General features: G+C 31.4%; 3 protein-coding genes and 1 long non-coding RNA gene across 4 annotated transcripts; 3 read left to right on the forward strand and 1 right to left on the reverse strand.

The window, feature by feature from the left end:
* The first annotated feature begins 1,281 nt into the window (after positions 1-1,281).
* On the forward strand, positions 1,282-3,308 carry PIG-A (phosphatidylinositol glycan anchor biosynthesis class A). Its single transcript, XM_075300455.1, has 6 exons — positions 1,282-1,392; positions 1,460-1,550; positions 1,615-1,860; positions 1,923-2,040; positions 2,106-2,225; positions 2,288-3,308. The coding sequence occupies exons 1-6, from the start codon at positions 1,382-1,384 to the stop codon at positions 3,169-3,171; spliced, it is 1,470 nt and encodes a 489-aa protein (XP_075156570.1). The 5' UTR covers positions 1,282-1,381; the 3' UTR covers positions 3,172-3,308.
* A 2,414-nt stretch (positions 3,309-5,722) lies between these two features.
* LOC142228514 (sperm-associated antigen 7) lies at positions 5,723-7,745 on the forward strand. Its single transcript, XM_075298965.1, has one exon. The coding sequence runs from the start codon at positions 5,862-5,864 to the stop codon at positions 6,696-6,698; it is 837 nt and encodes a 278-aa protein (XP_075155080.1). The 5' UTR covers positions 5,723-5,861; the 3' UTR covers positions 6,699-7,745.
* A 1,466-nt stretch (positions 7,746-9,211) lies between these two features.
* On the reverse strand, positions 9,212-14,937 carry LOC142228513 (XK-related protein 4). Its single transcript, XM_075298964.1, has 5 exons — positions 14,281-14,937; positions 14,042-14,206; positions 11,717-11,847; positions 11,326-11,478; positions 9,212-9,713 (listed from the first exon to the last, which is right to left on the reverse strand). The coding sequence occupies exons 1-5, from the start codon at positions 14,721-14,723 to the stop codon at positions 9,265-9,267; spliced, it is 1,341 nt and encodes a 446-aa protein (XP_075155079.1). The 5' UTR covers positions 14,724-14,937; the 3' UTR covers positions 9,212-9,264.
* Positions 11,846-13,258, forward strand: LOC142228515 (uncharacterized). Its single transcript, XR_012720192.1, has 3 exons — positions 11,846-12,522; positions 12,865-13,022; positions 13,098-13,258. It is a non-coding gene; the product is annotated as an uncharacterized LOC142228515 (long non-coding RNA).
* Positions 14,938-15,177: the final 240 nt, after the last annotated feature.

The following is a 15,177-nucleotide window of genomic DNA, read 5'->3' on the forward strand; positions in this document are numbered from 1 at the left end:
CACTATTGTTACAAAAGCCATTTTATATTTTGTGAAACACCAAGCGCAATTGGCTTATTATAATTTATTTCAATGAAAACGAAAAAAAAGTGCTGAAAACATAGTTATTACGCTTAAAATTGTGAAAAGTAAATTGGTGAACAATTTTTGACTTTCCAAATGGAATAAAGTGTTAGTTTTTCAAATATTTTTCCAGACACGCTGCCTCCATTGGGAATAAAAGTACTGGCTGATAGACGCTACAACATTTAACTTACAACTTGTAACTCAACATCAATCTCTTATTAATGCATAAAAATGTGTTAAATGTGATGTGATAGTCGTATATGTTATATTTATGAGAATTTATTAATGTTTCATAAAATTAATAAACATCTAAACAATCGTGTTTTACTTGACCACAATGATACTTTTACAACTATCTTAAAATGCACTTTCTCCGATTGTTTGAAGGGGCTCTTATTGGCGTCCTTCTAAATGTATCCAGAAGGGCACCTAATAATTGCACTCATGCGATACTTTTTTGTAGTAACTTGGCGTGGTACAACTTCTCAATAGTGACGGCGCTTTTCCGAGGAGTTTTGGATATCGTATACGACTGTTTTCGACGTAGTGGGGATTCTCAGAAGCGCCACCAAATTCAAAAAATGTTGGCAGGGTACCTATGAAAAATGCTCATCCTTGTGTTTATTGGGAGTATCGATTATGTCTTCGAGCATAACTTATAGTGTCGCCAACATTTGGGATGTGTGCGACACGAACACTGTCGTCCGGATAAACTTGTATCTGGACGGCGCATTATGCGAATCAAATAACAAAGATAATTTAGATGAAGATGCAGTCTTGTCATAGCAAAACTGAAGCACCAGAAGACTCTGCCAACAAAATATCATAAAGTTTGCGTCGACGTGTCTCTCAAATGTACTGCCGTTTGCGTCGGAAAATACCAAAACATTTGTGTTTTTCATAAATTTCTGAATAAAAACCCACAAAAGCAATACCAAAACGATTGTAGAAAATTAAAATAAAACGTATGTGAATCTTAAAGCGAATATTCATTATGGTTTTATATGAATATTGCCGTTTTAAATTTATTCCTGGGCAGAGCTGCTTTGGAAAAAATTGACAAATAAAACAATTTTTTCTCATAGCCCTCTACACCTTGACATTTGTTTTCTCTTTATAAGAGCATAATGCTTAATCTTGTTATACTCAATTATCTTTGCAAATAATCAGGGTCGGCGTTGCCACTTGTTTACCGGTGGCTTTGACAAGGAGAACTCCGTGAACGACCCGTAAGTTTATAATTTCGAAGGTACTTTTTTTGGTCCTTTTTGCACTTTCATGTCATCACTGTCGCATATTTGTTTATTTTGCTGAAATGCGAATATGGTAAGTTGTTGTTTCACTATTAATTAATTTATAAATTAAATTAATGTATTTTATGTTCAACAAAAAGCATGGCTTCAGATTTCTTTTACCCCAGCATAGGAGGCGTAGAAGAACACATTTTCAATTTAACCCAAATTTTATTAAAACGAGGACATAAGGTTTGTAGATAAATTATTAGATGTATTATTGTTTTCGGCGGAATAATTAAGATTTATTATTAAGGTGATAATATTGACTCATTGCTATGGCGATACTAAAGGAATACGTTATCTAACCAATGGCCTAAAGGTCTATTACTTACCGATCAAAGTCTTCTACAGTCAATCAATACTGCCCACTATGATATGCAATGTGCCACTAATACGTGCTGTTCTCATAAGAGAAGAAATAGAAATCGTCCATGGACATTCCGCCTTCTCTGCTTTGGGTCATGAAGCTATGATAATAGCATCGTTAATGGGTTTAAAGGTGAGCGTTTGCATAGCTTTTCTGTATTTTATTTGTAGGATAATGTGTTGCTTTGGAGAAAGACCGTTTTCACAGATCACAGCCTATTTGGCTTTGCCGATTTGTCGGCTGTCTTCACTAACAAAATGTTGGAAATCGATTTGACTTGTGTGGATCATTGCATATGTGTTTCGCACATAGGTAGGTTTTGTAATACAACTTTTGAAAATTTCATCATTTAATATTCTGGTTCACTTTGTCTGTAGGAAAAGAAAACACCGTTCTACGTGCTAGAGTTCCCAGAGATCGTGTTTCGGTTATACCAAATGCTGTTGACACTGCATTATTTACACCTGATCCAACGCAGAGACCCCAAGATGGAACAAGTGAGTAACACATTTTAGATCGATATTCGAAATTCCTAAATTCGTTTATGTTGCAATTTCAGTCAACATAGTTGTCGCTTCTCGGTTAGTCTACCGAAAAGGCATTGATCTCCTGACGGGTATAATTCCACGATTCAAAGAAAATCCTTGTGTAAAATTCATTATAGTAGGCGATGGGTTAAAGCGTGAACTTTTAGAAGAAATACGTGAGAAAACTAATATGCAAGACAGAGTTCAAATGATTGGTGCTGTGGAGCACGCTCAAGTTCGAGACTATTTGGTACAGGGTCACATATTTCTCAATACCTCATTAACAGAAGCGTATTGCATGGCCATTGTGGAAGCTGCATCGTGTGGCCTACAAGTTGTATCAACTCGAGTAGGTGGTATACCGGAAGTCTTACCCGATAATTTAATCATACTTACTGATCCCGAAGTAGATTCAATATATGATGGCATTATGAAGGCTATAAGAAGACTAATAAAATTCCAAGAATTTAATTCTATGACGAAAAATAAATTAAACCCAAAGATTGCAAATGGCGTGGACAATTTAAATAGTGGTAAACGACAAAAGAAAAGAAAATCCATAAAAAATAGAACCAGTAAAGAAAATCATTGTGATTATAGTGCAATTGACAATACCGATGGTAATGATGTTTTGTCCTCAAAGGCAGTATTGTGTCCTTATAAATGCAATGAAATTGTTGCGTCTCTCTATAATTGGACAAATGTAACACAAAGAACAGAGAAAGTATATGAGAAAGTTTTACAAGAACCTGCTCGTAGTTTGGGACAAATTTTACATTCCTATTTGCGTGCCGATGTGTGGTCGATATTACTGCCAATTTCCATGTTACATTTGATATTATGTTTTTTAGAATATGTGCGTCCGAAGCGTTGCATGGAAAAAGCTAGAGATCTTCCAAGAGAAAAAAATGTCTAATACCAAATTATTATTATAGTTTTTAAAAAAGGAGATTGTATTTTAATTTGTTAACAGGTTGAATTATGCCATATTATTTTAAGTTGTTTAATGATGATAATAATATGTAGCAATAAATATTATTTAATATTGTTAAATTTTTTTAAATCTAATTATTATGTGTTTCTAATAGAAATGTCAGTGCCAATTAATGAGTTTTTCATTAGCTTTTCGCTCCAGATTACTCCACTTAGTAATTCTAAGAAAATTGTCCTTAACCGTTTCAACAAATTTTCAATGTAAATTAGATTTCTATAAAAACATTAATTTCATCTAAAATTCGTCAAAAATTCGGATTTCATTAAATATTCTATAAAAATTCCATAAAATTTTCATTGAAAATACAAATTCCATCAAATTTTCTAATAAAATTCAAATATTATTAATTTTTCTTTCAAAATTCATATTTTTAATTTTTCATAAAAATTTGAGTTTCATTACATTTTTTTAAATTCTGATTTAATCAAAATATCTATGTAAATTCATATTTCAATTGAATTTGAAAAAAAAAATATTTATTTTCTGAATTATTTATTTATCTAATTCTTAAAAATTTTCGAATTTCATCTAATTTGCAGCGAAATTCAAATTTTATCAAATGTTATATAAGAATCCGACTTTCATTAATTTTCTACAAAATTTCGAATTTTCTATGGAAATTCGAATTTAAAAAATTTTTCAATTAATTAATTTATTTATTTAATCAAACAGCCTCCCTGGCCCATGTGTTGATAGATATATGATATCGGACATTAACTTTCATCAAAGTGAAATATATAAATAATTCAGAAAACTTTATTTTCTGAATTATTTATTAATTCTTAAAAAATATTCGAATTTCATCTAATTTTCAGAGAAATTCAAATTTCAATGGAATTTCAATTATTTTATGTATTTATTTAATCAAACTGAGCATCCATGGACCATATGTTGATATATAATTTGACTTTTCTTTGAAAATTCGATTTTCATCAATATTTTCTATGAAAATTCGAATTCCATTAAATTATCAATAAAAGTTAAAATTTTATCAAATTTTTTATGCAAATTCAAATTCTATCAAAATATCTATGTAAATTTAAATTTCAAATGCATTTCATAAAATTTTCTATGAGAATCCGAATTTTATTAATTTTTTATGGAAATTTTAAAATATATTAAAATTAATTTCAATTTTTTTTCAATTTTGAGTTACATTAATTTATATATTTCATGTATAGGTACATATATTATTAATTATATTAACGCCCCGAAGATAAGTATGGTAATTCGAAACTTCATTCATTTATTTTAATCAAATTTTCAATGAAAATTTCATCAAATTTTCAAAGAAAATTAAAATTTCATCAAATAAAAATTCGAATTCAATAACCTTTTTATAAAAATTTGCTTTTCACTACATTTTTAATAATATTTCCAATTTCATCAAATTTGCAATGGAAAATCGATTTTCTTCAAAAATTTTATTGAAATTCGAATTTTTATAGAGAATTTTATAAAATTTGAATTTTCTATGAAAATTCGAATTTCATAGAATTTTATTATTTTTCTAAAAATCTAACTTTCTATAAGAAATCGGAGAATTTCATCAAATATTGTGTGAAAATGAGAATTTCATCACATTTTCAATAAAAATTCAAAGTATATCAGAATTTCTATAAAAATTCAAATTGCATCAACTTTCCTATGAAAATTTGTCAAGATTATTAGGAATATGTTTGTTTTCATATATGCATATTATTTTAAACAAACCGCGAAAATAATGTTATTTTCAACACAGTACAAATTTTGCAATGTTGTCGGAGGGCAGATTCTGACATTACAACCAAATTGAATGAAACAGTCTCAGGAGGCTCAAGAATTCTCTGGAAGTCTTTAAATCGGTTTATATGGAATAGGTTAGTAACAACCAAGTTTCAAGCCGATAGATTGTTTCATCCGGTAGTTAAGGGGGTTTCGAACAGACGGACATCGCTAAATCGACTAAGAATTTTAGCATAAGAAATTATGTATATACTTTATGGGGAGGATATAAAAAGGTTGAATTTAAAGCATTTTGAGAATGAATGCTGCAGATGTAAAAAAACAACCTCCATTAAACATCTTCTTGAAACGTGCTGCTTTCTTACATATCAAGACAAAATGGTGCTCCAACATAAAGGAATTAACATTTTAAAAATACCTTCTTTAGATAACATAAATAGAGTATATAATTTCATTTCTCGTACCAACACAATTATATAATATGTAAAATCAAATTTTCACTGTTTCCCTTTATATTTTATCAAAATGTTTAGCTGATAGCCTTTGTAGCTAATGCTATTTCTTTTTTCTTTTATACTTGCCTTATATTTATATAAGCTAAGTTAAATTTAATAAATAAACCATTTTGACGGTTAAAACGACGTAAAACGTTATGCTCAGGACAGCGGGTTGCCACATTGTATTGACATATAGCGCAAAAGAACACATGTGACAGCCGCTATTTTAACAAACGTCATTCGTTCTAGACTATTGTTTAAGTGCTACCCATAGAATTATCAAAATAATAAGCATTCAGTCAAACCAAAGACAAAAAGCAAAATCTTTTTAATAGATTGAAAGTGTACACAGAAATCTCTGCATTGGAAGTTTTACAAAGTTTTTAAAAGATGGATTTATTGGGATCCATACTAAACTCAATGGACAAGCCTCCCGTCAATGAGGAACAAAAGAAATTAATGAAACGCCAGAAAGAAATGGCAGAACGCATTAAAAACAAACAAAAAGAAGAGCTGCTGAGGTTTCGTAAGTTTGTTGAAGAAAGAATCAATCGTTTTGCCAAGGACGATCGCCCACATATAGAATTTCAGCCGCTTGATAAAGTACATCGCTCAATAATTCATGAAGTAGCTGAATATGGTGGTTTCATTTGCATGAGTTTCGGTTGTGAAGATATCGATCGTTATTCAGTTGTCTACAAGAAGGAAAATGCTCCAACAGAGGATGAGGTAGCAGCTAGACGCAATGGAGATGGTTGGAATGAGGAAGTGGCCAAAGAATATGCTGAAAGGCGTCAGAGACAAAAGGAACTAGACGAACAAAAAAGACTGGCTCGTGCTTCCCAAAATAATTCAGCGACATCAGCAGCGTCTTCCGCCCAAAATAGTAGTCAAAGCTCAGCACACACAAAAGGGGGTTCCAAAGAAATTGAACCGAAGCCTACGTTTAATTATAAGGACAAATATGCTCATCTCATTGGTCAGGAAGCGGCCCTGGAAGCAGCTAGGAAAACCGAGACTAATGTATCATATGGTTTTGTGCCTAGTAAAAATAAAAAGGATATACGTTCAATAGAACAAACACTAGCAGATATACAAGCCAAAAAAAGGCTCAAATTACAACAGCAGAAAGAAGAGCAGCTGCAGCAACAACAACAACAACTAGAGAGCCAAGAAACAATAGAAACTCAACCACCATCAACATCCTCGGAAGCAATAAATCATTGATCTAATAATACAATAAGATGTTCCTATACTATTAGCTATTGTACTGAATACAATGTTCTTTTTTATTTGGCAGACAGCACGAACATTTCGAAAAAAATTTTCACATTTTTATGTTTCAAAATATGATTCTAAAAAAAGTCAACAAATTAGGAATTGATAATGTCCTGTCAATTCCAGTAATTATGTTTATCCTTGTATGTTTAATTTAGAAATGAAATAGGTCCCAACATTTTCAAAATACTTCAAAGCTTTTGAAATGTAAAAATGATCTAATTTTTATTAATATTTATAATTTATATTTCCATTTACCAAAAAAGGTTATAAATTCCCGATTATCTTTTCTAGACTACATTTAATATTGTAGCTTTTCACTTTTACATTGAGATTTTTTTTTGTAATGATTATGATGTAGTTCTTGGAGACTTTTATCGGGTTTTATTTTATAGAGCTGACATCACATCTCCCGAAAAATTCTTGTTTATTTCTTTGCCAGAAGGAATCTTGAAAAAATTACATTTCCGGCAAAATTTAAAAGATATTAAACAACTCATTCATAATTTGAATATAGCCTCCTTGTTTAATAAAGGGCTTATGGCAAAATACATTTCATAGATCTCTGGCTGTTTTTACGAACCATTTAATTTAAAAGGGACAACGACAGGAAAAACACTGTAGTAATTGTTAATTGTTGTTAATTTGAATTCATAAAGAAGGAAAACTGCAAATGTAATATATCTACTAAGACCATTCATTCTGTTGGTACATCTAGTAGTTTTTTATTTACAATTATTTCACAATTTTTTGCCATTGAAACTATGTAGAAAATGCGAAGTGACATTAAATATTAGCTTTGTGTTTTCTGCACCATTTACTCATTTTTTTTCTTATAAATTTTTTGTAGATATCACCATTTAGAAGATATGAAGTTTTAATTTCTATTGAAGATATACCACTTGCACACACATTTTAGTTACATATATTTTAGCTTTTAATTATTTTAAAAGATATGAACAAAATACTAATAAATATTAAAAAAAAAACTTTAAATAGTGTGATTATAATTCAAAAATATTTAGAATTCATTTCATTTTAAAATACCAATGTAATGGCAAATCAATATTTATCTCTTACACCATGTTGACGGTGGAAATGAGAGTATTGTCAGCCTAAAGAAAATAATGTACAAGTGTTGCCGGCACTATGTGGCTCGTTTTTCGTACCTGACTTGTAGAAAGAGATTTTTTTTATCATTGGAAGAGTACTCATTTATATGAGAGAAGTCCTCAGTTTCACAAAATAAAAAAAAATTATGTGGATTTCTACCGATCCATGTGAACTGTCATGTCTCTTTAGAAGCTCTCTATGGTATCGCCGGATCTCGCTCTATGAAATCAAACAAGAATTCTTGGCAGGTGGTGATTTCAGTTGCCACTTTCACGTCTACCCAAAAGCAAGATCTTGCAATCCATATAAGATGGTCCAGGTGATGTATTGCTGAGACAATCCGTCACAGTTCCGCGAGAAGTGTTCTAAACGGTATTTCGTCGAAGATTTTCCTAAGTCTTGTCGGCAAGTAACTTGAGGAATTTGCTTTTACTACAGATCACAAATAGCAATGACGCAGGCCAAACTACCAAACATATCGTTCCCGCTTGTAGAAACGCCTCACAATGTCCTCGATAGGAATCCTCGGTGAGGGATTGGGGGAGAGAGAGAGGATGCAGATAGACAATCTTATGCACATTTACTAGTATATTTGCATAATAAATTTACCCATTTTCCAGACGTCAGACTTAATCATTCCAGGTGCTTTAATATCAGTATACAAAATTTCTTTGGATCCAGCGCTTGCAGGCCTTGTGGCTGTCGAAAACATCTGTAAGTTCAGCAAAGATAAATTGTGAAGTGTCGTTGTCTAGGAAAGAACGCGATGGCGGACTTTTCCTTTTACTTTATCACTATCTGAATACAATCATGTCACCCATTCTATCGATGTTACAGATTTCTCCAATTTATACTCTATTCACGTATTCTATGTACGGAATGGTTGGAATAATACATTTATGTTTGGGTCTCATGCATAAAAAGTTGTGTTTTATTTTTAGTACATTACATTAATTATTATTTATAATACGTTTTGATTTTCGGGCTGTAATACGAGGATGAAAATATAAATAATATATGATCATGAATATAATACCAATATAATAAAATAATAAGGCCATTATACATAATGGACGTCAGACTTAATCATTCCAGGTGCTTTAATATCAGTATACAAAATTTCTTTGGATCCAGCGCTTGCAGGCCTTGTGGCTGTCGAAAACATCTGTAAGTTCAGCAAAGATAAATTGTGAAGTGTCGTTGTCTAGGAAAGAACGCGATGGCGGACTTTTCCTTTTACTTTATCACTATCTGAATACAATCATGTCACCCATTCTATCGATGTTACAGATTTCTCCAATTTATACTCTATTCACGTATTCTATGTACGGAATGGTTGGAATAATACATTTATGTTTGGGTCTCATGTATAAAAAGTTTGTTTTATTTTTAGTACATTACATTAATTATTATTTATAATACGTTTTGATTTTCGGGCTGTAATACGAGGATGAAAATATAAATAATATATGATCATGAATATAATACCAATATAATAAAATAATAAGGCCATTATACATAATGGATAAAATAAATATGAAATGGAGACCAAATCAGAAGAAGCATTTAGTGTAAATATTGCAATGCAAAAAACATTTTCCATAGAGCAAAATATATAATAGAATAGATATTTATAGCGTGTTGGAGCATCACGCACGGATATGTATGTAAATAAATACACTACGCCCAAAACCAAACAGAAGAAAAAATTGCACAAAGTTGAACGAGAGAATTTTGGGCGATCAACTATAAATGTCACAAATCCAAATATAAATGCATGACCCAAACAAGCAATTAAGGTCCATAAAGGGAAAACACTGGCCACAAATGCAATACATAAGGTACGAGAAACTGTAAAGAGAATAAAATATATACACTGTAAAATTGTGTGTTTAATTGTATTAAGTTAGGTTAGGTATGTGACAGCCCTTGTTTCAGGTTCACTTAGACACAGTGGTAAACTTCTCTTTTTGTGAATTGTGCTGTATTAGAGCATTTGTTTTGAAAAAATCACAGAATATTCGATAGAGACATTAAAATAATATATAAGAAATACAGTAAGTTCGGCTGGTTCGAAGCTCCAGGGAAACTAAGGTGGCAAATCAACATTTGTTTATAAATCACCAAAGCTATAAAGATACAAAGTAATACACTGATAATGGAATTTTGGGGTCCAACAAGTCTTTCTATAATTTTCATATTCATCTAGTCGGCGTTTAAGTTGACCTTTGTCCGTCTGTCTGTTGTAATCACGGCCTTCAGTAATGAACCCATCGTACTGAAATTGTGCACAGATTATTTGTCTGCAGCGACCCGGTTTGCATGAAATTCAAAATCTAGAGATCTCCCGATTTTACTTCTTTGGCTTCTAAACTCCACAATTTTTAGCAGATTTGCCTGAAATTCGAAATCTATAAATAAGTGTGGTGAATTTTTATCCGATTTGCCTGAAATTCAAAATGTAGAGGTTTTTATCAGATTTGCTTGACATTCAAACGCCAAAGGCATTGTAGGTCTACAAACAAGTGTGCCAAATATCCTGTGTATCGGTCAATGTTTTGGTATAGCCCTCATATAGACCGAATTCCCGATTTGACTTCTTGGACTTCTAGAAATCGCAATTTTTGGCCTCTTTGCTCGAAACTCCAACTCTACACGTATTTTACGTCCGCAGATAGGTGTGCCGAATATTGGGTGTATCGGTCCATTTTTTCATATAGCCCCAATATAAACCCATCTTCGATTTGAATTCTTGAAATTCTTGAAAATTGAAATTCTAGAAATCGAAATTTTATCAGAGCTATCGTGCTCACTTGAATATTTTTGTTTTTTATTTTTCCATTTATTTAGGCAATTCAAAGCCTTTGAAAGGCCGGATTAGCGAATTACAATTACAAACCCCATGAAATTCTATATATTTGCAAGTAACCCGTTACGACGAAGAGTTTTGAAAGGAAACTATTATCTTCGATTCATGGTGGTGGATATTTTAGATTCGACCTGGCCGAACTTGTTATCATTTTTATTTGCGGCCAAAAACCCGCAATAATAAAATTAGACTTTTACATCCAATTTCATTGAGAAGAAATCTTTCCGAACATTGTGATCCACTACGAACACAAATTATCACCCATATTCCGATATACACTACAATTTCATTTGTAATATTCACGACAAATCCAAGGACGTGGAAATTAGGAGTTCTGAATTTAACAGTTTTTTTTTCGAACTTATCAGCAATCAGCTGATATTAAAAAATCAACAAAAATTTACGAAGGTGAAAATCAAAATAAATGGATTCAATTAAATATATAACATTTAAAAATTAATTTAATTACTTTTTTATACGGAAATGCATCCATCATGGACATAATTCAACGTTCACATTGATTTATATTTTCACGACAATTTCGGCGAACATATAGACTGGGTATATATTGGATTTTTTTTTTAAATAACTTACCTGAAATACAGAAATGCCAACACAGTTGCAATATTACACCATTAGCACTAATATTGTATTTATCACTTTGTGAATAACGGGCATAACGATGATACACAGATAAGCACCAAGCCATACTGCCAAAGTATGTTGTGACCGCGATAATTTGTGAGTCTGTTGTGATAATTTGTACGTGAGTTTGGCAATCAAAATATATATTATTCCCCATGTTTCGATAAATGCAAACTTAAATCTCAATCCATTAAATCCATTTTGTATTTAAACTATTTATAACATTATTGCAAGCTTTTAGTTTTAAAGCTATGGTGTTTAAAAAAAAGAAAAAACTTTCAAATCAAAAATTTTCGATTTGCGATTGCCGAAACATGAAGCTGTACGTTTTAGTACTCACTTGTCATCTTATCCTTAAGTGATAAGACAATAGAAATTAATAAAATCTTTTGTGGTGCCGCTTCCAGGAAACATTCAAATAAACGTATAAATGCAACATCGCTTTCTTCTCGAATATTAAGCTTATAGTTTCTAAAAATAAACAAATAAATGTTTCGATATAAGGTGAAAATAAAATGTAATAATCGATCAAGAGTCGGTCGTGAAATAATGAAAACTATTAATGTATATGTTTATATTTTTAAAAACCCCTTTCAACAAGTTAACACTAAAGCAGAGATGGTTCGATTTGTCACGGGTTTATTTCTGTATGAAGTTGGCATGTAACACTCACATTGAGTCATCTCTGCTATACAGATCTATACTGAATACCCACTAGCGCGGACTGAGAAACTTATGATCAGAGATCAACGACTCTATCAAGTTCCTTAATCTTATTTTTGCAAAAGTCAGAATATTAATTAATTATAATATAAAAGTCTAAATGAAAAGTGTCAAGAAAGAAGTGATTGCCGACAAAACGATGAAAGTCTAGGGTATAGATATTATTATTTACGAATTGAGTACATTATAATTTATGGAAACAAATACGATATGAAATAAGTGGTACGATAGATACCCCAGCAAGCATATTGGCAACCGTTTTGTAAATTAAGATTGCAGCAAGCTTGCATAAATAAGAGTTTCGCCATTTGTTGGCAAATGCAAGTGTTTTGCAAACATTGTTTAAACAAAACTTGTCATTCTTGGCATTGAATTGTGCCAAAAAGTTGTGTAAATAAATTGTGTCAAATTAATTATTAAAAGGTGCGTTTCTATTATTTAATACCTACAGAAAAAAAAATAATTTTCAAACTTATTTCCATATCCAGATCCTTTTTTTAAATAATTGTTACCCATATTATTATTATTATTTTTAGTCTTAAGTCATTATGTTTTTATAATTTTGTATTCTAAATTTTGGAGTAGTCTTTATTGTAATTTAATATATATTGGCCCATGGCTTCAAATTACAAAATCGAGAAAATAAATAAAAAAAAAAAAGATCTGAATCTTATAACGAATTTGTTATTCAAGGACTAAGGATACAAGACTTGCATAAGTTATTCTATAAGCCGCTTCAATCATCCCTTTTTAATATTTACTTAGTTAAAATGAATCACCAGATCACCATGCGTCGTCTTACATATTTGTGCCACTCATACCAGATCATGTCGTAAAAAAATTTCAATTACATCGTCGGCCCCATTAACAGTTTATGTGATGCATCCAACCACAACAACTACTTCTTTGGATAGTGCGTATTGGTAAGGTATTTATTTAACTTATATTTTATTTATTTTAATTTATTTTTTCTTATTTCTTTAATATTTTTTCGGCAGCAATTCAATCATTAATTAGTGCCACATGTCAAAATTCTGTTGAAAAGGTAGAGGAATAACAGAAAATTTTGAGGGGATGCGAAGTTCCTTTTTTATGTTTAATTTTATATTTTTATACTAATAAAAAGTAATCAATAAAAACAGATTCGAAACAATAAAAATGTTTTAAACGCTTACTGTTTTCATTAAAAAAGTCGAGGTTTTTAAACATTTGCCATACGTGTATTTTAAGCATTTAGAAAACGTGTAATTACGATACTTACAAAACATGTTTTGCAATCGTCTTTTAAACGCTTATAAATAAGGGTCCTTTTCGATTATAAAACGCTTACTTTGATGTCTTTTGTGTCACAGCAAACGTTTCATAAGTGTTTCACTTAGATTTGAACGCTTACAAAACGGGTTTTCCAAGCTGTTACAACAACAACAACATACATATGCATTTGGCTTAGGAGTAAATCCTGCAAAAGAAGGAATCTTACGTACTACTAGCCAATTTCCTTCGGTGATATTGAAATTCCCTTTGTTCATTGCCAGAAATACATTATATGTTCAAGGGCGAGGAAAGCCACATAGCAGACTAAAGCCAACAATTGTGAATTTGAGTGGGCAACACTTTAGCAATCGAGTTCTAGTACATTTTTACAAAAAAAAAATCAGTGAAATCCGTTGTGTATTTCCATGACGTGCAGTGCCATCGTCTATGGATGTATTTATGCTGTTAAAAAAACTGGTATCCGTTTTGTCATGTCATACTTTCAGTACTTGTTGAAATTGTAAATATAGAAATTAAAGCCTATTCACATTAGGCTCAAAATCTAAAAGTATATTTGAAATCCCTTTTTTATAAGACAAATGACTTTTGAAATCTGGATAAAGTGGATTTTGGAAGTATAATGTGAATGAGGTATTAGGGTGAAAAAGAAAACACTTTTGTAACTTACTTTAATTGAGACTGCTTATCACCAACAAGTTCAGCTTTCTTACATTTAATAGCGTAAATAAATGATTTCCAATATCTGAAGAAAAACGATGTTACAATGACTAAGAATATAGTCTGAATTATTTGACCGCACCCACAGTTACTAAATTTACCATCTTGGTAGCACCTATACGGAAGAATGTTAATTTATCTTAGTACATGTGTCATATGTAAGAAAAAATATTGTTCTATGATATTTACATATTTGCATGTATCAACATTGTTGTAATCATTGGTATCAGCATACATACTACAGTCCATAAAAAATAATCTGGTCGTCCTTGACGGTGATAGTCTATTGCTAATTTGACATTAATACAAACAGTTGCAGCTCTCATTACTATGGATAGAGCTGTTGAACATATTTCCACATAGCTAATGGTACACTGATTGCTCACACTCCCCTTTGAGCAGCGTAAAGGGTCAATATCCATATTCCATTTGGGGTTAACACTTTGTGTTGTAGACGTTGGCAAAGGATATTGATATTGTTGTATTAAATGCTTACATTGTTGCAGACTACTTAACTCTGTTGCTGTTTCAATCGTATCATTGGAATTGCATGAAGTTGTATTACTAGGTCGTCCAGGTGCATATGATTCTTTGTTTGTTGTCGGAGGAGTAGACGAAGTAGTTTGCACCATTTTTCCAGCCTTTTCGGAATAGTCGGGACGTTAAGATTAACAGTTATAGAGTATCAAATGCAGTCATTTTCTTATGTTTCTTGTGCACTACACTCGGTGTATATTTTCCAGGTCTTACTAAATAATAGTAAACACTACAGAAAATGATCAAAATATTTACTTATTGAAAGTAGATGTCAAAATTGACAACTAATCTAATTCTTACTAGAGTGATCTTGAAGCAGTGTTACCAGATTAGAATTTTAGATTCTTTGTGAGGCGTGTGTCAATTGACTGCACGATGTAATAAAATTGTGGCATCGCTGAAATAGATGAATATAACAGCTGTGTTCGCGTTGCCAATAGAAGCATGTACTTCTTCCACTGTTAAATATGTAATTTTCAAGTTTGTTGAAACATTTGTGTTAAATACAAGAAAAACTGCAAATGATGTGTTTCCAAGACAAGGATGACG

Source organism: Haematobia irritans, chromosome 3 (genome assembly GCF_050003625.1).
Source record: "Haematobia irritans isolate KBUSLIRL chromosome 3, ASM5000362v1, whole genome shotgun sequence".
Classification (NCBI taxonomy): Eukaryota; Metazoa; Arthropoda; class Insecta; order Diptera; family Muscidae; genus Haematobia; species Haematobia irritans.